Raw genomic sequence first — 26364 nt, 5'->3', positions numbered from 1 at the left:
TTTAATCGACCACGTTTTAAAAATCGATTAATCGAAAAATCGATTTTTTTGCCCAGCCCTACTAATAATAGTTTTAAATTATGCAGACAATAAAAAACATACCTGATACACTTTGGCATTAATGCTATTATGGCTTTAAAAACCAAAACAAAGCTTCCTTAACAAAGGCCTACTGTAAAAACTAAATGACAAAGGCTTCAAAGATTTGCATAGACAATACTACTAAAATACTTCTGGCAAACACATTTCATTCAAATACAATTGTGATATACAAGTGAAAACCTGACTTAATACTTGTTTGTTATGAAAGAGGAGTGTGAAGGGCAGTCTGTAAAGAAAGGCCACATGCTGATCTTACTACATGAGATGGAGTCAACTCCCACATGGCAAGATCAGATCAGAGACAACATTAACATGACCTCAGGACAAAACACACAGTTGTGACCTACATTACTAGATTAAGGAATAATAAAGGTAATAATAATAAAGCTATTTTTTATATTTGTTGCATAAGAACATTACAGAAAAGCACCAAATATTACTTCCATACAAGAACAATAAGCTTTAATTATTTCAATTAATATATTTACTAACTAGGTTTCTACAAAATTGTTTTTATTTCAATATACATAATGACCTTGTACAATGTAAGCTATATTAGTTGACAAACACTGCTGCTAATATTAGTTGATAAAGCTTTTATTATAGTGAATTATTGGATTTTTTTTTTAAATGATTCAAATACTGGAAAATCTGTGTACTGTTAAAAAGGTAAATGTAAGGGATATTTCCGGCTTAAATTATTATCTTTTATTACAATAAAGGCCCCTTATGTTTTGGAAACACTGCAGCTTAAGCTGGTACAAGACAGTTTGCTTTATCTAGCTATGATCTACAGCTACAGTTCGCAAACCAGTTTAACATTAAAGTCAGCGTTGCAAAGAAAGTGAAGTCAACCTGAGAGGACATGCATAAGAGGTTCCTGCGGTCACCATTTTCTAAAAGCTTCATATTTCTTGGTTACGCAGTAAAAAAAGAACAAAACGACTAGTATAAACAATTATATAAACGATGTTTTCCTATCACACATACTTCAATGAATCATTAAGTCCCACATTATAATGTAAAAAGAGGAATGGTGATATTTCTAGTGCAAATTCTAATAACGAAAACGCTAGTGCAAAAACATGTAGTACAGCATTTGAGCTAAATGGGATTGAGAAAGCAAAAACATTGGAACTGTAGTACATCCCATTGTTTTATATGACTCCTGTGTAAATACTTTTGTGATTGACAGGTAATAAAACATTCAGATCAAAATAAACTACATTTGTATTTTTGAAATTTTGTAATATGAAATTGCAGGTACTCACCAATATAGATAAACAACACGTACAACGGGACAGAGCACATGGAGTATTGCCTCTTTAAAAGGAACACTCATCTTTTAAAAAAAATATTCTTATTTTCAAGCTCCCCTGGAGTTAAACATATGATTTTTACCATTTTAGATTCCATTCAGCTGATCTCCGGGTCTGGCGGTACCACTTTTAGCATAGCTTAGCATAATCCATCGAATCTGATTAGACCATTAGCATCACATTAAACTCTTATTCTGGCATAATAATCAAGGACTTTGCTGGCTGTAGGAGGCACAATGACATTACGCAGTGTTCAAAAATAGTTCCCTGCTATTGAAAGTTACTAAGGGGACTATATTCCGGCTGCTGCATCATATCATTGCGCCTCCTGCAGCCATGTTACGGTGCATTCACACGGGGCGTAAGCGTTAACCTTCCTATTCCCTTTAACTGGGTGACATCATGCATTGCCGAACTGAATTGTGGATCCGTCGGCAACGCATCACTGCCATTGCTCGCGGCAGAAGATGAACATTTCTCAACTTTTTATGCGGCAACGCGTGCATCAGCCAATCAGATCGCCTTATGCTAATAACCTAGACTGAGCTAGCCAATTACGTGGAATTGTGATTGGCTTCAGACCAGCCTTCCGTTAAGCGTTAAAGCTTATGGCCGTGTGAATGCACCATTACAGCAGCAAATTCCTTGATTATTATGCCGGACTGAGTATAGTTCCTAGTCATATCTGCCTAGAAAATCGCAACTTTTCATTTTCCGTTGGTCTAAGTACACGATGTAACTACAGAAGAGTTTTAAATAGGAAAAATATCGAAACTCTTTGATTTTTAAGTGCGATGCTAAATTGTCTAATCAGATTCAATGGATTATGCTAATCAATGCTAAAAGTGCTAGCGCCAGACCCTGAGATCAGCTGAATGGATTTTAAGCAGTAAAAATCAAATGTTTAACTCTAGGGGAGCTGGAAAATAAGCCTATTTTCAAAAAAATGGGAGTGTCCCTTTAAGGAGCAAGATCGAGACATTTGGAATTAAAGCGAAGCAGTGGAACATCACTCTGTTTGCATCTGTTCCCTGATGTCAGAGGGCAGCGTCTCAAACAGCGCATCTTCTATCACAAGTCCGCTCCTCTTCAAGGATCGACAACAGCCTAGTTCAGCAGGCAAGAACTCAAAGTGATTGCCCTTTAACTCCAAGTGAGTCAGTGCACTTAGGTAAGAAATCTTTGGTGAGAGGATGGACAGCGAGTTCCTGCCAAGCTTGAGAGTTTTTAGCTTCTTACAGAAGAAGAGTTCATCCGGAATATTTTCGATTTTGTTACAACTAACGGAGAAGTATTGGAGGCTCTGAAGAACTCCTACCTCAGGTGGGATGAAGCGGATGTCATTGTTCGAAAGATCGAGGTAGCGCAGTTTGTTGCAGAGGAACAAGTGTGAGGGCAAGATCTCAATCTTATTGTGACTAAGGTAGAGGCGCTCCAAGCTGCCAAGCTTTTTGATGTGTTCAGGTATAAAGGTGATGCTATTGTGCCAAAGCTTCAAACAGACCAGCTTACGGAGGTGCTGGAAGCTGATAATTTCTTCAATGGAACGTATATTGTTCTCCTTCAGATCTAATGTCTGCAAATTACTTAGGCTGAAAATGGCATGTGGTATTCGTTCCAGGTCGCAGTGCACCAACTCGAGTTCTATGAGATTCACCATCTTTTTCAGGTTGTTCAGCATGACCAGCTTGGTGCCATCATTGCAAATACAGAGACGCTGTAGATGGCTGGCAACGTCTACAATAGACTGAGGGATCTTGGTAAAGTTACTCCTCAGTGTCAGGATCTTTAGCGATTTGAGCTCTCTCAGAGAGTCTAGCGTTACATTCTTTGATGCATCAGAACACAAAGCTCCAATCAGATGGAGTTCCTCCAAGCTCCGCAACACGTACAACCACTGTGGAAGTTCGCGCATATCATCAAACTTCACTCGCAACACCTTCAAGTTTTCTTTGAGGAACGAGGTGGCTGCGCTGTGGATCTTGAGGGAGCACTGGTACAACGAAAGCTCCTGGAGATCCTCAAGCTGGGCAATGGCTGCTGGTATGGTAACATTATTAATGATCTCTAGCTTCAAAGACTGCAGCTCTGTAACCTCAAAGATGGTATCTGGGAGACCAGAAAGCATAAAGAGCTGAAGCTCAAGCCTGTTGTTGCTATTCGTCAGCAGCTTCTGTCGAAGCTTGTCAGCGGTCCACTCATGGTTGAGGTTAAGCTGTTTAAGTTTGTTTTCACTGACCTCGGACAGAAACACGGCAAACCTCTTGGAGTACAAGGGATCATACTGATCAATCATATGTAACATGAAAGCAAAATCATTTTTCACATCTGGGATGTCATCAATTCCAGTCTCTTGTCTTACATATTCAAACGAGTACTCTTTCAGAGATCGATAGAACAGCCAATAGGACGTATAAAGGCATGTGAGTCCGTAAACGATCACAAAACACAAGTAACAGTAGGAAAGCTTAGAGAACAAGTGGGCCGTTGTGTGATTGCAAAAGAAATGCTGGTAACCCGTCATTTCCTGTGTGTCCACAGTACATCTTACAGTAAACTTAACCTTTGACACCAGCACACTGCTGTAAGAAACTATAAGGATAAACTTGAATACTTTCACAACGGTCTGACGGACATACATCATATACAAAATATCGCCCTCCTCGACATGAAGGCGAAATTTTTTGACCTTCTCAAACAAGGCTTTGGCTTGCTCGCCCTCTTTCTTGTCAAGGACGCTTGGTGCTGGCTTGTCAACTACTATTTTTTCAGGAATGGATCTGAGAGATTGAGTCATCTCCAAGTTTCCCTCAGTAGCTGGAATATTGAGGTTTGACCTACTAGCACTGTTCTTTTTGTTGTCTTTCTCTTCAGGGTTTTCCCCCGAAACTTCAGACAAAGCTCTTGTAGTCCATGGAGAGTCAAAGCACTTGCCCAGGATGGATATAAAGTGCTCAATTTTCGAGCTAGAGCCAGGAAATTTAAACCAGAAATTGCTACACACCATGAAAATGATGGTATGTATGAGAACCAGGTAAGGAAAGTACTTTGCATACCAATGCAGTGCTTTTTCGTAACACATCTGATTTATGTAGCTGTATTGCTGGATATCCAAGTTGGTCTTCAGTCCTTTCAGCTCTCTAACAGTCACTGAGGACACAGGAGTTAAGGGAACAGATGGGTTTGTCAGCTCAGTCTGATTTGTCCTTTGAGGAAGGCATATGATTTTGTCTTGCATTACCTGGAATGATACAATAGTGCAGTTATTAATATCAGCACAATACAACTGAAGCAAATTAAATTATTCATCCACTTTCATAAGAAAATTTCCTGATAATTTATTGACCCCTCCATGTCATTCAAGATGTTCATGTCTTTGTTTCTTCAGTGGAAAAGAAATAAAGTTTTTTAAGGAAAACATTTCAAGATTTAGTCCATATAATGGACTTCAATGGACCTTAAAGCAACACTATGTAGTTTCCATGTAAAAATGAATTACAGCTCCCCCATGTGGTTGAAAACCGCAAAAGTGCCTGGTATCAGACACTCTTCTGCAGGCAGGAGGAGGGGCGGGGCAGTGTGCTCTACCCTCCACCGCCACTTTCAGAGTGTGCTTGTAGCAGCTAGGAGGTTGCTCAGGTTGCAGCAACAGTACAATTTGTCCAGTTAAAAGTTGTTCTATCACTGAAATAATTTTGGAGACATTTTTTAAAGGTAAAAAAACTACATAGTGTTGCTTTAATGGTTTAAAGGTCCAAATTGCAGTTTCAATGCAGCTTCAAAAGGCTTTTAACCATGGGTCTTCAACCAGGGGTCCGCAACAGAACTGCAGGGTGTCCACCAAATTATGTCTAATAATAAGCTATTTTTTGTTAAAAACGTAAAACATATGTACAAAACCTTAAATGTTCCCTTAAGTTACGCGTGTTCAGTGCAAGTTTAGCCAGCGGACAAAATCAAAATATCTGAAGATTATAAATGTCCACTCAGGAAGCAGCAGTGGCGACAGAAAAAGCATCATGGTAAATCTTACAAGCACGTGTGTTATACTTCTGAATTTTGGACAGCTGTTTCAAGCTATTCAGATGTGTTATTGCTAAAGTGCTAATTCGACAGGCAATGACACCCCACTGCGTCTGCATCATAAACTGTAACAAAACTTTCGCTCACATTTAAAAATCAAACGAAACAATGAAATCAATGAATGTGTAATTGTTCATCTCACAGTAAAATGAAAATGTATTACACTGCAATTACCTTAAAATAATAATAAAACTAAATCTAAAAAAAAGCAGAAAATGATGCATGTGTAACAACAGTAGTGTTGGGCGATATGCCCCATTTTGAGATCGTCCTATCGTCAGCCTGTGAGATCGGCGATACACGATAGTATCGGGGGGCGGGGCAGTAGTTTACTCATTTATTTATTTGTTCATTTATGACAAGACTTGATTTGTGGAAAAAAGAACAAGAGCAACACCGTCATGAATGCATCTTTCTTAAAACTAATGCCATTAATCTGAGTGCGTCATTAAAGCCCAGACGCTCTTTGCGTGCCAGAGAGGGAGAACAGGACACGCGCTGGTTTTAACCCTCTGCGCGCTAACAACCTCTCTAGTGCAAGGAAATGTCAGAGATAGGGCTCCTCAATTATGGGAAAAATCATAATCCTGATTTTTAACACGATTACTTAATGACTGTAAAAACATGCACCTGCGCAGACACACGCAGCGCACATAAAAATAATTAAATGCATTTGTTTAGTGCTGTTGCAGAAGGTTACACGTGTCAAGCAGTGGTGCTCTCAGAGGTGCCTTTTTAAACACACTGGTCCAGCAGAACACAATCATATTTTAAACACGAGGGATGTATTGCTAAAACTCCTTGAAAAGCATATCATAAACAGGATTACTATCTGACTTCAAGTTCAGACAGAGCGCAGCTCTGTGCAGCGGGTTATATTTTAAACAAAAGGAATAGTTTGCCTCAGCTTGCATGAAACGCATTAAACCGCACAAATACATAAGGATTACTACTTCAGTTTATGTTTAGACTTCGGACAGATGCGAGAGCGCGTGCATGTGAGACAGAGGGAAGCGTAGCTGCTCATCCACGCGCTGGATTTAGGTGCTAGAACGAGTCCGAGACGCGCGCATTTAGTGCATCTGCGTGCAAGAAGGAACTCTCTCTCTACAAGCTCTCCGCGTAAAGTGAAGCACAAACCCTCATGCGAGGAAAAGCATGCAAAACTATGATGATGATGATAATAACAACCATTCGCCAACTATCGTCATGACTATCGCCATGAAAGCCTGCCATTGGCGATATGTCGGATGATCGTCGATACACGATACTATCGTCTATCGGCACAACACTAAACAACAGCATAATAGTCTTGACCTACTATGGCTGTGTGACAATATGGTTTGTTTCTATTTATAAAACAGTTTCAGTCCTTTATTCTGATTGGTCAATAGTTGTACTCTACTTTGTGCCTAATACTAAAAAGCAGCCTCTCGTACCTTACTGCTTACTCAAATATCTCTTTTTACACATTTAGTATCAGGGGGTCCCTGCTCCATGCCTCTCTCATCTATGGGGTCCCTGCTAGTGTTGGGCGATATGCCCCAATTTGAGATCGTCCTATCATCAGGCTGTGAGAACGTTAATACACGATAGTATCAGGCGCGGGGCAATAGTTTACTCATTTATGACAAGTCACTTGATTGGTGGACAAAAAAGAAGCAAGGGCAACACTGTCATGACCACAACCTTCTAAAAACTGATGCCATTAATCTGAGCGTGTCATTAAAGCACAGGCTCTCAGAAATGTCCTGCCTGCCAGGGAGCGGGAACAACACACTCGCTGGTTTTAAACCCCTATGCACCTAACAACCTCTCCAGTGCAAGGAAATGCCAGAGCTGCGCATATTACAAGCACATGTGCAAGGAAGAATCCGAATCATGCGTTTTACAAGTTCAGATGCTAGAAGGAATCCATGCCGCGCGCATACAGGTCCATGCAAGAATCCATGACACACACAAAAGTCCAGTCCCGTTTTGGTCCGCAACATGAGCCTCCGCTGATCGCGTGTCTCAACAAACGTCTGAGGTCTCTTGTGCAAAGTCCACAAACCCTCTCGTGTGAGGAAAAGCATGCAATGCGCATGTTAATTTTAAATGTTGATGATGATAATAATAATAGGCAACTATCGTCATGAAAGCCTGCTATTGGCGATATGTCTGACGATCGTCGATACACGATACTATAGTCTATTGGCACAACCCTAGTCCCACTGAAGTCCACAGTATGGAGAAAAATCCTGGAATGTTTAAAAAAAGAAACATCTTGGATGACATGGGGGTGAGTAAATTATCAGGAAATGTTCATTATGAAAGTGGACTAATCCTTTAAAGCCATAATCATATATGCCTTTTCTTAATATTAATATTCATTTGAATGCATTTTTACATTAAAAGATAAGAAAAGTTATGAATCTGAAACTTTAAAGATTAAATAAATGAACCCAGCAGGTAAACTTAGCAGATGAGACTAGCCAAAAGCAAACTATTACAACTGCACAACACTGTTGCCTGAAACAGTATATCTAAGGAGGAGCATCCCTTCTGACTATTTTGGTGCTCTGACATCAGTGTTGTGACTCAGACAGGAAATGATAGATCCTTGCACTAGACACCAGAGAGGGAGGTGAATTTTCATCCCTGTATAAAGCAGTGGTTCTTAAACATTTCGCCATGGGAGGTCGAATTATAAACAGAGAAAATCATATTTTATGCTGCTTACAATTTTAACCAATTCAGTGATTTGTTAGTTCACTAAAATTTGTATTGCAAAACAATCACTTTTGTCAACGTTGAGTTTGAGACATTTATGTGTACACTGTCTCAGTAGACCTCACACAAAGACACCCAACAATTTTGGACACTTCAAAAATAAACTAATTTAGCCCTTTATTTGGTAAATGCATCAATATTTTGAAAAAATAAGAGATGGTATATGTGGTTTACGGGGACAATTCCATAGTTGCAATGCATTTTATACTGTACAAACTATTCTATTCTATACCCCTTGCCTACCCCAGTCCCTTACCCCAATGTTACAAAAACATATTGGCTTTTTCTAGGAAAAACTACCATTTAGTATGTTTTTTAGCTGTTCAGTTTATGGGGAAACTTCCTGTGTGTGTGGGTTGGCATATGGGGTTTACAGGGACATGAATAGTGTATAATGACATGTTTACTATTCTATTATAGAATAGTAAACATGTCATTATACACTATTCATGTCCCTGTAAACCACATATGCCAACCCACACACATACACACAAACAAACACCTAAATTGATTTAATTTAATGAATCTGAATTCTGAAACACAGAATGGCAGTGCATGGGGTCTAATTTGCTGTTGCAAGTAAACTATTTTTTACTTGCATTTTAAATTGCTGTGCAAAACAACAGTGCAAAAGAATAGAACAGCAATAGAACTTAATCCAAACTCGGTCTTTGTTCACGCGCCAATAGTCAAGGTGATTGACGCTTCTGGCAGTGGGTACTTCACCTAGATAAGTAAGTATCTATTTGTTGTGCTACACAACTACGGATGGGGCGGCTTTCCTGTAGAATTTTGTCAAACATCTCAGAAAATGAGGGACTGTACACCCCTCACTTGTACGTGACCGTTTCTCAGGTTTACAGTGCGCTTCCCATTGAGTCTCTTCCTGAAAAGCTAAATCTTTTATGGACAGATGCGTGATAACAGCTCGACTAAGAGTAGGGTTGGGAATCGAATTTCAAATCCAATTCTGGAATCGGATCCATAAAAAAAGAAATGAGATCCTTGTTATAAGATTAAAATTTCGATTACACGTTTCCGGGACGCACGTCACCTGACCTATAGCCATCTGCAGGACCATCCGCTTGGATACTAAAAGTCAGTTTGCACGATGGACTGTGGTAAAAGTCGACCTAAAGTGTGGCTGCATTTTGTAGCTTTATGGCCACATCAATGTTAGCAGCACTATCAACAGTGAAAAAAACAATATAGCTTTGCACCTATGGTGCAGGCCGCTTGCCTGCTCCTTGGTGCCTGGCCCTAATAAACAGAACAAAAACAATATGGCTTTGCACCTATGGTGCAGGCTGCTGGCCTGCTCCTCTGTGCTCAGGCCATAATAAAAACACTTGAAAAACAATACGGCTTTAAATATTATAGGAAGTCTTGTACTGGATTCAATACAAGATTCCCCTATTTCCTGTAAAAGATTTTTAGTTTGTCTGGTAATTACACAATGTGTTTGTGTTCAAGTTATGTGCTTTTCTGGCAAGGTAATAAAAACCAATCAGCAAGAGAAAGGGAAAGAGAACTGTAAGACTTCTATACAGCACTACAGTGTGACAGAATACAACAGCCTGGTTGCTAAGTGATGCCTCCAAAGAAAGCATTAGCAGCTTTTGACACACCATCTCTACAGTAAAGTGATTGTGAGGCACAGTAGCCCCAAGTGACTCATAAAATGTACATTATGTATAACGGGGCTACTCAAAAGTGCCATAAGACCAGCATGGTCATTTAGCAAAAACCATGTTAATTCCTCTCATTGAACCAAGGGACTAAACGATGGTTTCAGTAAAAAGTATTAATTAGGATAATAATCACAGCTTTCACTGGGATCATAATGAACATCCATACTCAACGTACAAATAGCAATCCATCAAACAACTATGACATAAGCAGTGGTTCTCAACGTTATTCCTGGAGGCCCACTGCTCTGCACATTTTGTATGTCTTCTTTATTTAGCCCACCAAATTAAAATCATCAGCTCATTAGAAGAGATCTCCATGAACTAAACTGCGGCTGGCAGATAAGAGAGACATACAAAATGTGCAAGAGTTGAGATCCACTGGTTTAAAAGCACACCTCTGGGGGGATATTCCCACCCTAAAAGGGTTCCTGTTAATGTTGTTTGTTGAAACTAAAAATAAATAGGATGATTTACAGGAACTTAAACTGAAAGGCATCCATGGTGCTTAAAACTCCACCCACAAGTTTACGAGTCTCAAGAAATAAAGATACCCAACAGTGGCCTGTTCATGCTAAGGGGTGGTAGAAATCCATCCATGTTGTAAAGTCATTTATAACTCCAAGTTTTTAAAAGTGCTTAAAAGTTCTTTTCACATTTGTTTTAATGTGTCAGCTCATATTACTATGGTTTAAGAAGTAGAAGAAATGTAATATCTACCTGCAGAGTGCACCCAAACACGCCTATCATGAGCATAATCACAGACAAGTAGTCTGTAAACACATCCCACCATGGTTTTAGAACTCGGAACGCTGGCTGCTGTTCTGTGAACTGCCGGAATTCTGTCACTGGAATCATGTTCCTGTTAAAGCAAATGAGTGAATCAAACAATGAATGAATGTTCGAAACATTTTAACCACATAATGAACTGCCAAAATTTATCATTTTGATTTAAGAAATGTTTCTATGAATTCTATACTTCTATCCCAAATTATTTTCATGGATGTAAATTAAAATTGGCAGGACTGTGCATGTGAAACATAAATCCAAACATTTTAATTTTGTCATCATTTACTCAGAAATTAGATTTTTTCAAGTAAGATGTTTTGAACACTGGCACAATTGATTTAAAAATAATACCATGGAAGTGAAGGTGCCCCTGATCTGTTTTTTTCCCATACATTTTCAAAATAGCTTTCTTTGTGTTCAGAACAAAGACACTTATACAACTTGAGAATGAGTAAATGACAACAAACTTTTTTTGGGGGGGGGGCTATCGCTTTAAGGGACTTTTTTATTAGCTGCTGTCAGTATTATTTCTGTGATATAAAAAGCTGTATTTGCTTTATCTGTGCAGAAGCAAAACAGCCCTTTAGTTCTAAATGAGTATTTGTTTGAAAGAGGCCGCATATTTAAATATGTGTGTGCATTTGAATATTTACATTTGCAATTTAAAGTGTAAAGTGTATACCACAAGCAATCCAACCACCACTGTCTAATATTTTTACCATCTACTGTCTGCCGAGTACTGTGTGTGCTTTGCTGAAATACAATTAAAACCTTAAGGTTTTAATGGCATGATAATACTTTATAATTTCTATTAGAAAAAAAAGTAAAATACAAGTCCTCCAGGTTTGCTTCTGGATCTACAGCACTTACATGATATTATGCACAAAGCATATTTATCTCTTTTCATTAATTATTAAGAAAATTGCTGCACTGGCCTCACTTTGTAGCACTCGTTTTTTTTTAAGTGCTTCATGTTTGTCCAACCTTATAAAAAGCCTGCACAGATCAAAAAGTAAGTAGTGAAACACAGAAAGCCACTGGAAAAGGGAGTACGACTAAACCAGTGTATGTCACTAAACATCCGTAAAAGAGACGTTGTCTGAAGGAAGGGAACAGAGATGTCACATCGACATCGTGACCGATGAATTGGGAACTCGCTTGAAGAGACCAATCAGCTTCGATTTGTATGTAAAGAGCCAATGAATGTTAGCATGCAGTATTTGCATTTGCTGGCTCCACCCTGCACGGTGGTATAAATGCAAGCAGGTGAACTGCATTCATTCGTTCTTCACTGAGGAGCCACCTATAGGCCGGCCGACTCAGCAGTAGTACAACGACCGTGGCGTCAGGATGTGGCTTTGCGAACGTTAAGATAGATGTAAAGTTTTGTGTTAGCCAGGTTTTTGGTAATGATGCTGCATTTGCAACATTATAAACTATCTAAAAATGGGCTATCACACATAGCTATTTAGTAGGGTTGTCACGATTCTCCAAATCCTCGATTCGATTAAATTTTCGATTCTAATGGCACGATTCGATTCTTGTTTTTACTTTTTTTTTAAAGAACAGGTTGCTATGCCATTTTTAGCCTAGACTTTTATGAAATATGATATCTGTCCTTGAACCCGGAGATGCCCTGCCATGTTAGTCGTGCTGCCAGTGGAAAAATATGGTACACGCACATACCTAATAAAACTAAACTTCCTGACAGAACATCTGTCAGTACTTTGCACCTTAAAATACACTTTTATTACTGTCAGACGAGATTGTGAGACTATACCCAAGTAGTCATGTTTAAATGCTGTTTTAATAACTCAAGCAACTGAAATAAGTTTCTCAGTTCAGAGAAACGACCGGTCCTGGCACAGATGCCCATTCTGATTGAGTTCAGCTGAAGGCAGGAGGCACTTGCTGTTTTTTTGTGTTTCCCATGTAAAGAGCAGCTTGCCTGGTGTCTCCTGCATCTGCCATGCTATCTTTTAACTGGCTGTAGCTAGCTAAGTTAGAGGAGGTTAACTCGCAGCACTCAACACATGCGTTTCTCCGCTTGGCAATCCAACCGGACGTGACATGGGGACGAGGCAGAATTGACAATTCCTTTTTTTTTCGAAGTTCGAGGTTGTGACTTAATTCCGATCAATTTCGATCTAAAAACGAAATTGTGACACCCTTACTATTTAGCCATCCTTTCAGCAAAATGTAGCCTAACTCTGGGGATGTCACTTCCAGTTTGCCGGTTTTTTAGAGGCAGGACTAAAATTTCCTTAAAAAAGACTCCAGAAGCCTTACTAGCATATTTATAATTATATTTTAAAGAAAATCTAGGTCCTAATTTATTTTTCTATACTTTGAGTGACTGGGTTGTTTAAACTGATGACTGCTCTTTAAGCAAATTAACTAGACAGACCTGAACTCGGTTGATCATAAATACACGTTTTGTTCTTCTTGCTAAAATGTTAACTGTTTAATGGTTTTTAAACGACACATTTTTAAGCACACATCTACACATCTGTATCGTCTAAACATCTGTAAAAAAAATCCAAAAGAAAAAGCAATCATTAAACCTTGCATGAATTCCATTTTACAATTTGCTTGTGTACCGTACACAGCATGCACAAGTACACTTACAAAAAAAGAAACCGAGGGGAGAATCAGCTTGCTTCAACAGGCATGCCTCTTCATGCTAGGCAAAATATTTGGACATTTGTGAACAGCTGCAGTTGTTAAAGTGTCTGGAACTTCTGAATGCTGCTTGGTTTTGTTTAAGTTATATACCACACACTGACAAGTAATGCGTGTACAATACAGAAAGCAATACTCACACATGACCAAGATATAGCATGCATTGGCAGGGCTCAACATAAAGGACTGCATGGTGGCCCGGGGCAAGCGTGAGAGACGTTCGGGCCAGTAAAAAGTATTGTCACTTTCCCGATCGGGCCAGTGCTTTACCCTCAGTCACTAAAATACATTTATATCAATCAGGGCTCCAGACTGCCACCAAAATTTGAGTGTGTGTCACTGAATTTTACATCCAGTCGCACATGTGCGACCAGTAAATTTGACCTTTTTTTGTGATGTGACACTGAATTTAAAACCGCACATTGTACTTTCTGCATCTATCATCAAAGTATTCATTAGTAATACAGTGTATTACTTAGTAGAAATGTGAATATTTGGTTAGCATGTTGATTTACGGAAAGTGCCCCCTACATTTTCTGGTTGTGCCCCTAAAATTTTCAGTTGGGGGCCACTGTGCTCCTAGTGAAAAAAGTTAGTCTGGAGCCCTGTCAATGTTTATTATTTAACATCTTGGAAGCAGACATTTACTTAGGTAAAACATGACGAAAGAAACGATGCAATATTTTGCCCAATTTGCTGTCAGTTTACAGGTACAGCAGTAAAGTTGGGAGCCTTTTTTCATTGGAACATGTCTGTCGTATATGTATACAATTATATTTGACTTTTGAATTATTAAATATGTGACACTGACATTTTTTTATTGCAAGACAGTATAAAAAATTATTTGCGTTGAGCCCTGATTGGTCACTAATAATAATATAGAGAAATGGAATGTTACACTTTTTTTAAATTACATTAGTTTTCTCGTTTTGCAACGAAACTCGAATATATTTTGAAATATATTCTGGATTTCACTGATGTTCTCCTCAGTTTATATTATATATATATATATATATATATATATATATATATATATATATATATATATATATATATATATATATATATATATATATATATATATATATATATATATATATATATGTTATGCATAACTAATGTTTTTTTAGTTTCACCAATTTTATGTTTGATAGATAGATAGATAGATAGATAGATAGATAGATAGATAGATAGATAGATAGATAGATAGATAGATAGACCAAATGAGTTCTGCTGAAGAGATAAACACCAGATGGGTTTGTATGTAGCATATCTGGAATGAAATCTTACTGTTTAAAGTGTTCTAATAAACCCAGTTCAGTATTGATCTGTAGCATCTTGTTCACTTGCTCTTACTGACAGGAAGTAGTGTGATTTTCAGTCGTGGAAAAAAACAGCCCAAAGCTGAATCACATTCACTCAAGTATAAAGAGCTCATTTTGAGATCAGTAAAAATATGCGTCCGGAAATGTTCCATAATGTTACGTGGAGCCCATTTCCTGTGCTGGTAATAACGGAAAGTAAACAAACAACATGAATGCCATCTCACAGGAATAGTAAAACAACATTGGCTCATGCAATGTTCCTTTAAGTGCATTCACTCTCGTTTGTAAAACATTCTTGAGAGACAAGCAATTAAAAATGTTTTCTCGATAAAAGCCTGTATATATCTAATCACTATAGGATTACATCCTAACGCCGTTTGTATACGAAAAACATTCCCTTAAAAAATTTTACAACTTCAAAGACAAAGCATAACTTAAGCTAATACTCTATAAAAGACATTCACAGTTTTTCGTTTGATCATCTTTATTCTCGGATATCTGACTTTGAACGTATTTTTTCATTCAAGGTAACGTTATGCCTAATTCCGTTCGGCAAATTCGCGCTTGTTTGGAACAATAACTGTCCCACGTTTCCCTCACAGAAAGGCTTTGAAAAAAGTTAAACACTGCCACAGACGGCCTGCTAAAAGACAATAATACTCATACATAAAAACCAACAGACGTTTTACATTTTCCGATGATCGCAAAACAGAGGTCAAATGAGATAAACAGTCAGAGTTCTCACTCACCCTTTAAAAATAAAGCAGCGTTCTCCGCTGAGCCCACAGGGAGTGCGTGAGTGCCCGTCCTTGCGGCTGTAAGGACTGTTGTACTCCTGCTGCTCCTATAGGCTGACCTGACTGGGCGGGGTCGTCAAACATGAGAATAAGGGCTGCGTCCAAATACCCACACTTGAAGTCTTGACCACTTGAGAGCGCGTGCACGTGAAAGTGAGGAAGACTGTCCCATGTCTTAAAACTGGCAAATGCAGTGGTCTTAACGCACACTAAACCCACACTGTCTCGAATACCGCTTCGGAGCGGTATTAAGGCTATAGGCTAGCCTATCCCATTATGTTCTGAATGTAAATCGTGAGACTTTTACCTAAACCTCTTGAGATGTCGCGGAAACTTGTGCAAACATTGTTATGTATTTTGTAAAACATCTGCAACTGCTTTTATCACATAATTAGAAACAACATTAATTGTGTCGTTTATAAGAGAAACAAGCTTTAATATAGCTGCATGAATGCGCAACATGAGTTATTGGTTGTTATTATCTTAGCAGATAATTTCCATTTGATCTTTATTGTTGTTGTTAAATGAAAAACCATGGTTACTACACGTTTACTATAATAAAACCATAATTAATATTTATAAAGGTCTGTCCATTTAGAACAAAATATGCATGTTTATGTAGAAATAATTGAACACATCCCCCGGATAAAGATCTAAAAATCTGTATTAATCTGTATATGTTTTAATAAAAGAAATATTTAAATGTTAAACCACTTTCAGTCCAGTTTGGACGCTGTCCTTCGCTCGGAGAAGCACTTTATTCGTCTTTATTTTCTTTAACAGAACGTCTTTTGTGTGTTATTAGGATTGTTCGACTTCATGCGGGCTGCGAGAACCACCAGGCGGATGAACTCAACGTGCCGCGAGAGCGAGTCGAGAAATCACACGTAGAAGTTTTATTTCGAATCGCTCTCACGGTACTTTGACGTCATCCGCCTGTTCTTGCAGCGCCGCATGAAGTCGAACGCACCTATTTGCGGGCGCGCTCCTCGTGACTTCAAACAGTGCGCATTCCGGATTTCACTGATGTTCTCCTCAGTTTTCGTTTCTGTGGTAAATTCTGAGGTAAGTTTTCATTAATTCCTGGTTACTTTATTAAAATAAGTTCACAATAATGTTTATTTTGCGGTTAGTAATTCGATATCACTAAAATATTATAAACTTTAATGTTGACTGTTGCTAAGCTGACAGTTTTTTGCTGACAGTTTGACTGAGCTGTGAGCTAGTGCAGATCTTTCATTCATCTTTACCTTGTATAAAAATGTTTTATGCTTTATTTTATTGCTTTGTTTTAAATTTATTTGACATTGTTTAGTTAATTATAAAGCAAGTTATTTTGATGTGATATTTTGACGCGTAAATCTAAGGTTATATAACTTATAGTAGCCTACGGGCACACAGTACAGTAGAAGAATTAAAACAGAGGCCATCAATTCTAGATTAATAACTATTGTATATTTATGTTCACTTTTCTTTCAGGTTTTTTTCTTGTTGTGTTTTGATGTTTCCAATGGCGAGTATTACTTTGCTGTGTTTATTAACACCCAGAACATATGTGCTCAGAAAGTGCATAAGTAAAACAACATATTTCATAAAGCTCTCTTCAATACAATTGGCAAATAAAAATATTAACTACAATTTAATAGCTTTCAGAGCTTACTTTGACTTGATGTACACCTCAGTCTGATATAATGTATAATATGATGCATATACTTTTAATAAAAATTCACACAAATCAAATAGTGACACACTGGCTAATATCATCAGCTTTGTGTTAGAAATAAAATCTACAGATGTACTCTAAACAAAAGACAATTATAAGATAATCCTTTTGGAGCTTTTTAGAGTTAAAGCAATAAAACATACTTGTGATGTGGTAAGCAAACTATTGCAGTATACATTGTTTAAATTATAGTATCTTAGCACTTATCTTATTATTGCCACCTTAAACCCCACATAACACAAACTGTTTCGGCTAATGTTAAATGTGTGGTTCACTCAAAAATGGTCCCCATTGACTTGAACATAGTTATTTTTCCTACTATGAAAAGTCAATGGGTCCCATTTTAAGGGTGGACTACTCCTTTTAAATACCTGTAGAGTAGTATGGCATCTTTTATATATCCAAAAAGCTTTTAGTTTTATCAGATTTATAAAAGAGAGATCAGCTGTACCAATTCTTTAGGAATAAATCCAAGCTTTTGGAGACATACTGTGGACGGAGTGAGTCATGAGCAAGAAACATGCACAAAACATTATCTCAAAGTCCCTTTGCATACATTTACAAGTATACATTAACTTAAATACATTACACCATTGTTATCTTGCACTGAAAAATCTTGTTTTTTTATGTTTTCACCTAGATGCTGTTACAAAAAAGCTACCAGGATACCACATCTGCAGTGACAAAGAGCAGGATGGGGGAAGAATCAGAAGTTCGAGAAGACAATATCAACTGGTGCCCCTGAGGAGATTTATATGGTTCTGTTTCTTTTGTTTAGTAATAGGTGGTTTTATGTGTTTTTTGTTAAATAAAAGAAATTCAGTATACAATAACAAATGTATGTGAAGTGTATGAGGTGATTTGTAACTTGCTCCTGATTGGAAAGATTGAAATTGTAACAACTATCCCATGTTACAACCATCCCCGGTCCACCCTATATGGTAACCAAAGCTGCAGTAACATCAATTTTTGTTTCGTTTTGTAAACTATTGTAGGACAGAAAACGCTGTACGTAATGTGGGATGTAAGACAACTTTTTGATAGAAATTCTAGTGAAATTGAAATAAATTCAATTGAGATCAGTCCGTGGTCTTTCATCCTTCTCCTCATGATTCGGCAGATCAACAAGATTATTCTTATTATGCCATGTTAGGGCATTACAAAAGTATGTGTGAAGCTCTTCTCTTATGAAAAAGAATCTTAGTGCAAGAGTCATAGTGAGTCATAGTGACTAAGAAATGTCTTAGAAATTTCCCCTTAAAATGAAAGAAAATGAAAGGGTAATTCAGAAAGCATTAACACTTAAAAGAGGTCTTAAGGTCCAAAATTGTTAGGAGTATCAACAAGGACTTTTAAGTGGCTTAAGAGTTTCTTTAGCAGCAGGGAAAGTGAACAAAATGTGAAGAGGTAGAATTGAAGAACACATTGCATGACAGTGAGTTAATTAGACACAACACATTAGATTGTGCAGGAATCATGTTTGTGACCAATCTTATTAGATAGAGACATGCTAACATCTTGCTAACGACAAATGCCATAGCGCCAGAAATAAAAGTAATTACTATATTCAAGGAAAACCTCTGTTGTTCAATATTTACTATGTTCTTATCTCAACTTAGACGAATTAATACATCCCTATCTTAACCTAATTTTTGTACAACGCGTCGTGAATGTGTTAGCATTTAGCCTAGCCCCATTTATTCCTTAGGATCCAAACAGGGATGAATTTAGAAGCCACCAAACACTTATGTTAGGGTGACCATACGTGCCATTCTTCCCGGACGCATCCCGTCCAGGATTTCGGTGCGTCTTCCGGAAGTCGTATTTGTTGACCGCATACGTCATTTAGTTAAAAACATAAGATATACAAACGTAGTTTCATTCTTACCTTAAAATGTAACGGTTGCTTTTCTGTAATAATAATAATAATCCTCTATGACGTATGCGGTCGACAAATACGACTTCGGGAAGACGAACACAAAATCCTGGACGGGATGCGTCCGGGAAGAATGGCACGTATGGTCACCCTTACTTATGTGTTTTCCCTATTTAAAGACTCTTACATAAGTATTTACACAAGTAAGTCTAGTGGCACAAAACAAAACGTGGCAATTTTATAAGCGGATAAAAAAATGAGAACTATATTGTATGCACTTACTTTGCAGCACTTCGACAAGAAAACTAACGCCTGCAGAAAAGCGTTATTCACAGGTGGACAAAGAAGGCGTAGACCTTGTTTAATCTTTTCAAGGAATCTAAGGCAATTCCTCAAATAGGATCACATAGAGTACAGAGGTGGGCTGTGATGTTATAAGGATATCAGTACAATATTGAGGACAAGCCAGGGAAGTGTCATCAACGGTAATGCTCTGAGTAGACCCCCAATGCCTGGTAAAGGAGAACCTGATGACAACGATGATCAAGGACTAATGATGGAGTTAATGGATGATTTGCCTGTTAGTGCTGAACAAATAAAAAGAATTGACAAAAAATGACATCACACTCTCACAAGTACATGAGTACATTTGGAAGGGCTGGCCTAGTAGAATGTTAAAAATGGATGTGTGACTTGGGGAGCTCAAATTATTATACCAAAATGAAAGGATTGGCCCGATCCTACATGTGGTGGCCTGGGATGGATCAGGATGTGGAGAGAGTCGTGCAGAAATGTGAGGTGTGTCAAAGTTTTAAAAATTTCAATTTGCACCCATGGGAGTGGCCAGGCTCACCCTGAGAAAGAATTAATGTGGACTATGCAGGGCCCTTTTTATGAAAGATGTTTCTGATTTTGGTAGATTCTCATTCCAAATGGTTGTAAATTTATCCTGTAACACATGCTACTCGCAAACTACCATCGTGAAAATGAGTGTTTTAGCACACATGGATTACCTAAAATGATAGTGACTGACAATGGAACATGTTTTACAAGTGAAGAATTTAAGATTTTCATGAAGAGAAATGGCATTCAGCGTGTTATGTCTGCTCCGTACCATCCTTCATCAAACGGCCTCGCAGAACGTGCTGTACAAACCTTCAAGGAGGGGATGAGGAAGTTGACAGGTGACTAGGGTGGCCATTCGTGCCAGTTCCACCGGACACGTCCCAAACATGTTTTCTGGTTTGTTCTCCGGAAGTCGCGTTGCTCGACCGTATACGTCATCAAGGTTTTCGCATTTCAGATAAAATACATTAGAAAATTAAGATTTATTTCTTTTAAGACATACAATCATTGTAGTTTCATTCTTACCTTGAAATGTAACGGTTGCTTTTCTGAAATTAAACCCGAAATATTAAACCTTGATGACATATGCGGTCGAGCAACGCGACTTCCGGAGAACGAACCCGAAAACATGTTCGGGACGTGTCCGGCGGAACTGGCACGAATTGCCACCCTACAGGTGACACTGTGGAGACAAAAGTAGCAAGATTCTTGTTTAACTATAGAATCACTTTTCATGCAAAACCTGGATTGTCACCTGCTGAAATGTTAATGTCACATAAATTGAGATCGACCTTAGATTTGCTCATTCGTAACATGAGGATCAAAGTCCTACAAACACAACAAAAGCAAAAAGAAAGCCATGATAAACTCAGGAGTTTTGAAGCTGGAGATTCAGTGAGGAACTACATGTTTGGGAAGTGGATTCCTTGAGTAGTGGAAAGTTGTACCGGACCTTTATTGTACAAAACTGCTATAAGGACAAATTGTAAAAAGACATGTGGACCACATCCGAACTCGCAGTGCTGATGAGATGCTAGAAATTGTAGAAGCTTCAAAGAATGAACACGGTATTGATGCTTCTGCCTTGCCAAATATGGATTTTCTGCCCCTGAAAAAGAACAATCACCCAAATTGTCTGTTGCTGGGAATAAACAATCACCAGAATTGCCTGTTACTGAAAAAGATACTAACTTTCCCACTAAGCTGCGAAGATCAGGAAGAGATTATTTGAGTGCTTGTGTTTATTGTTAATACAGTGTTGTGTAACTTATGTAATTCTATTTTGTAATTCTATTTCTTATTTTTTGGTATTCACTCATATTATGTGAAAACCCTAAGTAAATTAACCCCCCCCCCCAAATTTGTAGCTTAAGAAGGAGGGGATGTAGTATCCTGAAGTAGCCACTAGGGGTCAATGTTGGTTTGTATATAGGTGGTGTACTTTACGGTGTCAGACAAAGTAAAGTGCAACGTAAGGCAAGCTGTGATTGTTTGTCGTGTGTATAACTGGAACAGAGAAGTAAAGTTTAACTTCGATAAGCAGCAACTGTTGTTGGTGTTCCTTATTTAAAGATACTACACACAGATTAATTTGTACTCCTCCTCCCACATGACATCATTAACTATGTTGTTAAACCAAAGTTACTATGCTTTCAGGAAACAGTTGTGACAAGCTAGTTAGTTTCTCATACTATGCATCGTACTATGGTGGGTTAGCAGGGAGTTATGTTGTCATTATTTGGGATGTGCACCCCAGATCTCTCTTCTTCTTCCTTTATTTCTTAACGCCATTCCAGCATCTACGGCTACATTCATGGCAAGAACCAGGTAATCCCACAAGTTTTATTCAGACGAGTTGATTCATACACAAGTTGGGGGAGGGACAATTTGGTATCTCCAATTTGCCTAACTTGCTTGTTTTTGGCCTGTGGGAGGAAACTGGAGTACCCGGAGTAAACCCACGCTGACACAGGGAGAACATGCAGAAACTCCACACAGAAAGGCCACCTGCCCTAGCCGGGGCTCGAACCCCTAGATCTCTCCCTTTCTCTTAATAGATTCTCTGACCACTCCTAAATCCCAGTCAGTTTTGTCCTTCACCTGAACCCTAAAATAAAATCTCCCTGAGGTGAATCCCTCTTTTCCCAGGACATAGACGAACCTATCAAATCTCTCTGGATTATCTGGGATTTTATGTTCGATGTCTCCAGTTCTCACTTGTGTTCCATCTTCAGACAGGATGAGATATGGATGAGCTGTATCAGGATCAAGAGTCACATCCACTGAGAGAATATGAATGACGTCATTACAATATAAAGATGTTGATGTGTTTATAATAGTAGAGATGAGTTTGTGTATGTAAAGTATTATTGTTAGTGAATGTCAGAGAAGAGTGTAGATCACTCTAAAAGGTGTGCTTTCGGTGCAGCGCGCATAGGATTGTGGGTGATTTCAGCGCGTGAAGAGCGCGAAGGATACACATACGCATCCTTTCCTGTATATGGAATATTTCTCAAACAAAGGACTCAGTCCTTGACTGAAATTTCGAGGATCCTTGACATTGGAACAGTCCTTTGACGGACGTCGATGACGTAGCATCCTCGAAATTCTGGCTTCCGAGGATCCTTCCTTGACATTGAGAAACGGCTACGGTGTTTTTACTGCTTTTTTTGGCCAATACCCGCCCACAAGACATGTCAAACAACCAATCACAGTTTGTTTCGTCTTCAGAGTGTGGAAATGTCCCCACAATAATGAACTGGTTGGCAAAAATTCAGTCATTGAAATAACCACCTGCAACCAAATAGCAGAGATATAATCAGAGAATAATCGCGACACTCGCGTCTCCCGGAATTCCGGTTTATTTTAACAAATCAGACTTCGACATTCTCAGAGGGTTTCCAGTTAAGTGTACGATACACATCAGACGTTAAGCCAACATTATGTGGGCGTGACGTCTGAGGCTGAGACTAGATCCATGTAGACGTATTAAGGGCAGGGTTTACTGAAGTCCTGCTGTGCTATTGGCCTGATAGTCTAAACGCATCTTATATTGTCTGCGCAGCTGGAGATCGGAGGCTATTGTCTCTCTCAGCGGGACACTCAGGGTTCCCACACCTTAGTTAACTTCAAATTCAAGGACCTTTCAAAGACTTTCCAGGTCCAATACCCTCAAATTCAAGGACTAAATGTGGGGACACATTTCAAGTGACAGCAAGGTTACATCATGTTACTTTTAAAGATGCATTGTTACAGTTCCCTTTCGAGGGAACTCGTGCTGCATCACGGCGGTGACACTTTGGGGACGCTTTCAGGGGTAACTGCGTCTGAATGTGTATATTAAAATTCAACCAATGGTGAGGCTTAACAACAAAGACAGGGTGACGCAGGAGCAAGGAAGTATAACGCTATCTGAAATATTGCCAAAGACGGCATTACAGGGACGCAGGAAATATGGCAAGGGAGACGCAGTGTCTCGTTCCCTTCTCAGGAAACAACAGTTACATACAAAACCCGAGACGTTTTCATGTGTCAAACACAACTATGTAAAAAGCATTTTGGTATGAATCAACATTCGCATACAGAAGATATAAGCATTTAAAGTGAACAGTTTAGCACGTGTGCTTAAAAGGCTAGAAATTTTATGATATTACTCTACACTACACAGGGTATTATATGGATTTTTTTCCCAGAAAACTTCTTGCATAAAATAGATTCAAGCACTTTTAATAACCTGTATCTATGTATGTATATTTTCAAAAACTTCCCAGGGCCTTGAATTATTTCCCCCAGATTCACAAACTTTCAAGTATTTCAAGGACCCGTGGGAATCCTGTACACTATAAATACCTGCCACTTACCCTGACTTGCCTGTAAATACTAAATACTTATATTGTACATTTATTTGTAAGTACAGTAATATTTCTTGTTAGTTAAAGTATACCTACACTATAAGGATGTATCTGTTATTACCCAGTACTTATCTAGAGTTACCTAATAACTACCAGGTATGTACCACTGGTAAGTACAGTAATGATACCAGTTAATTACCATGTAGACACCTCAAAGTAAGTACTACACATTTGTCGGTAAGTACAACTTATTTACCATATATGTACAAAGTAAGTACACGTACTGTAAAATAAAGTGCTACCGTTGAATGTTTAAGACTAGTATAATGATTAATGCAAGAAACAAAACAATCACAAAAAAGCCCAGTGTGTGATGCTGTGAAACATGTCAGTTGCATTAACACAGACATTAATGTCATTCGGATCTTTGGATGGGTAGACAATACACTAGCACCCCTGAATCAGATGGTTTACAACCCAGTACATTTGTTGAATGTTGAAAGTATTGATGGCACCTTGCTTGTGGCATAGGGTTTTGGTTAAAACTATACACGTACTAAATATTTCATTAAATAAATTCTTTATGCATTATAGTCTTATGCGTCTTAGTGTCGTAGTCTAAATAAACAATCATTATAAGAACATTGTAACGCTTAAATATAAAATTAAATCATCACTTTGCTTTTCTACACATACACACACACACGCACGCACGCGTGCACACACACACACACACACACACAAACACACACACACACACACACACACACACACACACACAGGCATAGTTTAGAAACTAAAAAATACTAAACTTTATTCAGAACACAGCATGGTTCAAGTGATATCAGATACGAGGGCTAACAATACACATCTAAGTTTTGATGTTACAAACACAAAGTTTAGTTGCATACATGAAAATACGCATGGGTGCGTCACCTCAAAACAATCCTAGCCCTGTTTTTAATCAGAGACATGGTTCAAGAAATACTAATCTAAGATTAACCTTTACTTTTGTCAGAATGGTCAGAATTACATTATTTTTACCATCAAGGTTTAAGAAACACATCCACCGAAACCCCTGCTGAGAAGTGTTGTGTTGTGGGGTGGCTGAGAGAGGACACAGAGACCCCTGCCATAAGAAATGACAACCAGAAAAAAAACTCTGTACAACATTTAACACGCACAAAAAATACGAAGCCTAAAAAAAAAGACATACAATTGCGTGACAACTAACAGACACAGAAAAGTATGCAACTCTTTGATCGACGCATTATAAATGAGGCTCATTCAGACATGCCAGCAAAAAAAAATATAAAAACGTCACTCAAAACTGGACAGTGCGTACAGTTTTTAATTAAATATGGGTGGGGCACAACCTGTAAAAAGATGATTGACAGGGGTCATAAAAATCACTTTGACAGATTGTAGTCCGCTACAACTTCTGCCAAATGCCTAAATCCAAGTGATATGGCTGAGAACATTCAACGCAGCATAACTTTAATTAAACTAGATGTCAAACGTATGTGCCAAAGGCATTATACAGGCAAACCAAACTACTGTTTTTTATGTTTGATATACAAATTTTAGGTAAGGAGTTTAATTTAAAAAGCTTTATTTGATGATTTATTGTACAATATTAATTATTTGGCTTGCAGGAACATAGACTCCCACTGCATCCATTTGAGATCTGATAGCATTGGCCTATTCATTACCTTGATCTGGCTTTAAAACTAACAAAACCCATTTTGAATCCTGGTTACTTCTGCCCACATCCATATCATTTGGTGGCCAGATTTATATTTATATACGTTTAGATTGATGTTTTTAGAGCTTTGGAAACGAGTGAACTGTTGTGTTTTTGCGTGTGTATGTACAAGACATTTGTGTGTAAAATAAAATATACTATAAAAATATACTAAATTCCCACAACTGTACTGGATGAGATGATGATGAGAGGACAGAGAGGTACACAGCACCAGAGTGCCAAATGTTTACAATTAACACAAATAACAGGCATACACCATAAAATAAAGCAACTGTAAACATTCCTGTTTTTCTGTATATATTAATGCTGCAAGCATGCTGGGTCATTGATGAGCTTTGTACTATAGCACCCAGCATGCATTGCATCATGACACTTTTGATTTGATTGTCAATATTATATATTGAGATTCATGACTGTCACGGGTCCTGACTTGTTTTCCTGTTGTTTCTGTGTTACTTCGCCCCCTTGTTTGTTATGATGGACATTGATTGAAACTTCCCCTTATGAAAATTAACCATGGTTTTATAGTGGGAAAAGTGTAGTAACCATGGTTTTTTGTTGTATTGATTACTTTCAGCAAAACCATGGTTTTACTACACCAACCATGGTTTAACTATGGTTTTTGAAAACCATGGTTGTCATAACCATGGTTATTTTGTGGTTACCATGGTTTTACTACAGTAACCATGTTTTTTTTTGTAAGGGACGTCTACCTTGTTTTTTGCCATTTATTGATTCACCAGCAT

At 38.2% G+C, this 26364-nt stretch overlaps 1 protein-coding gene across 1 annotated transcript; it reads right to left on the bottom strand.

The window, feature by feature from the left end:
- Positions 1-1545: 1545 nt before the first annotated feature.
- On the bottom strand, positions 1546-15648 carry lrrc8c (leucine rich repeat containing 8 VRAC subunit C). The gene is made up of 3 exons (XM_065249516.2): positions 15510-15648; positions 10685-10826; positions 1546-4662 (listed from the first exon to the last, which is right to left on the bottom strand). The coding sequence occupies exons 2-3, from the start codon at positions 10820-10822 to the stop codon at positions 2431-2433; spliced, it is 2370 nt and encodes a 789-aa protein (XP_065105588.1). The 5' UTR covers positions 10823-10826; positions 15510-15648; the 3' UTR covers positions 1546-2430.
- Positions 15649-26364: the final 10716 nt, after the last annotated feature.

This window comes from Paramisgurnus dabryanus, chromosome 2, assembly GCF_030506205.2.
Source record: "Paramisgurnus dabryanus chromosome 2, PD_genome_1.1, whole genome shotgun sequence".
Classification (NCBI taxonomy): Eukaryota; Metazoa; Chordata; class Actinopteri; order Cypriniformes; family Cobitidae; genus Paramisgurnus; species Paramisgurnus dabryanus.
The sequence above is the reverse complement of the archived record's forward strand: the minus strand, read 5'-3'. Positions and strand labels throughout refer to the sequence as shown.

Excerpts from the sequence above, each read along its gene's own strand:
- lrrc8c (XM_065249516.2), bottom strand. The coding sequence starts at position 10,822 with ATGATTCCAGTGACAGAATTCCGGCAGTTCACAGAACAGCAGCCAGCG. Across the intron at positions 4,663-10,684 it reads TGTTTGGGTGCACTCTGCAG|GTAATGCAAGACAAAATCAT; the intron begins GTAGATATTACA and ends GTATCATTCCAG.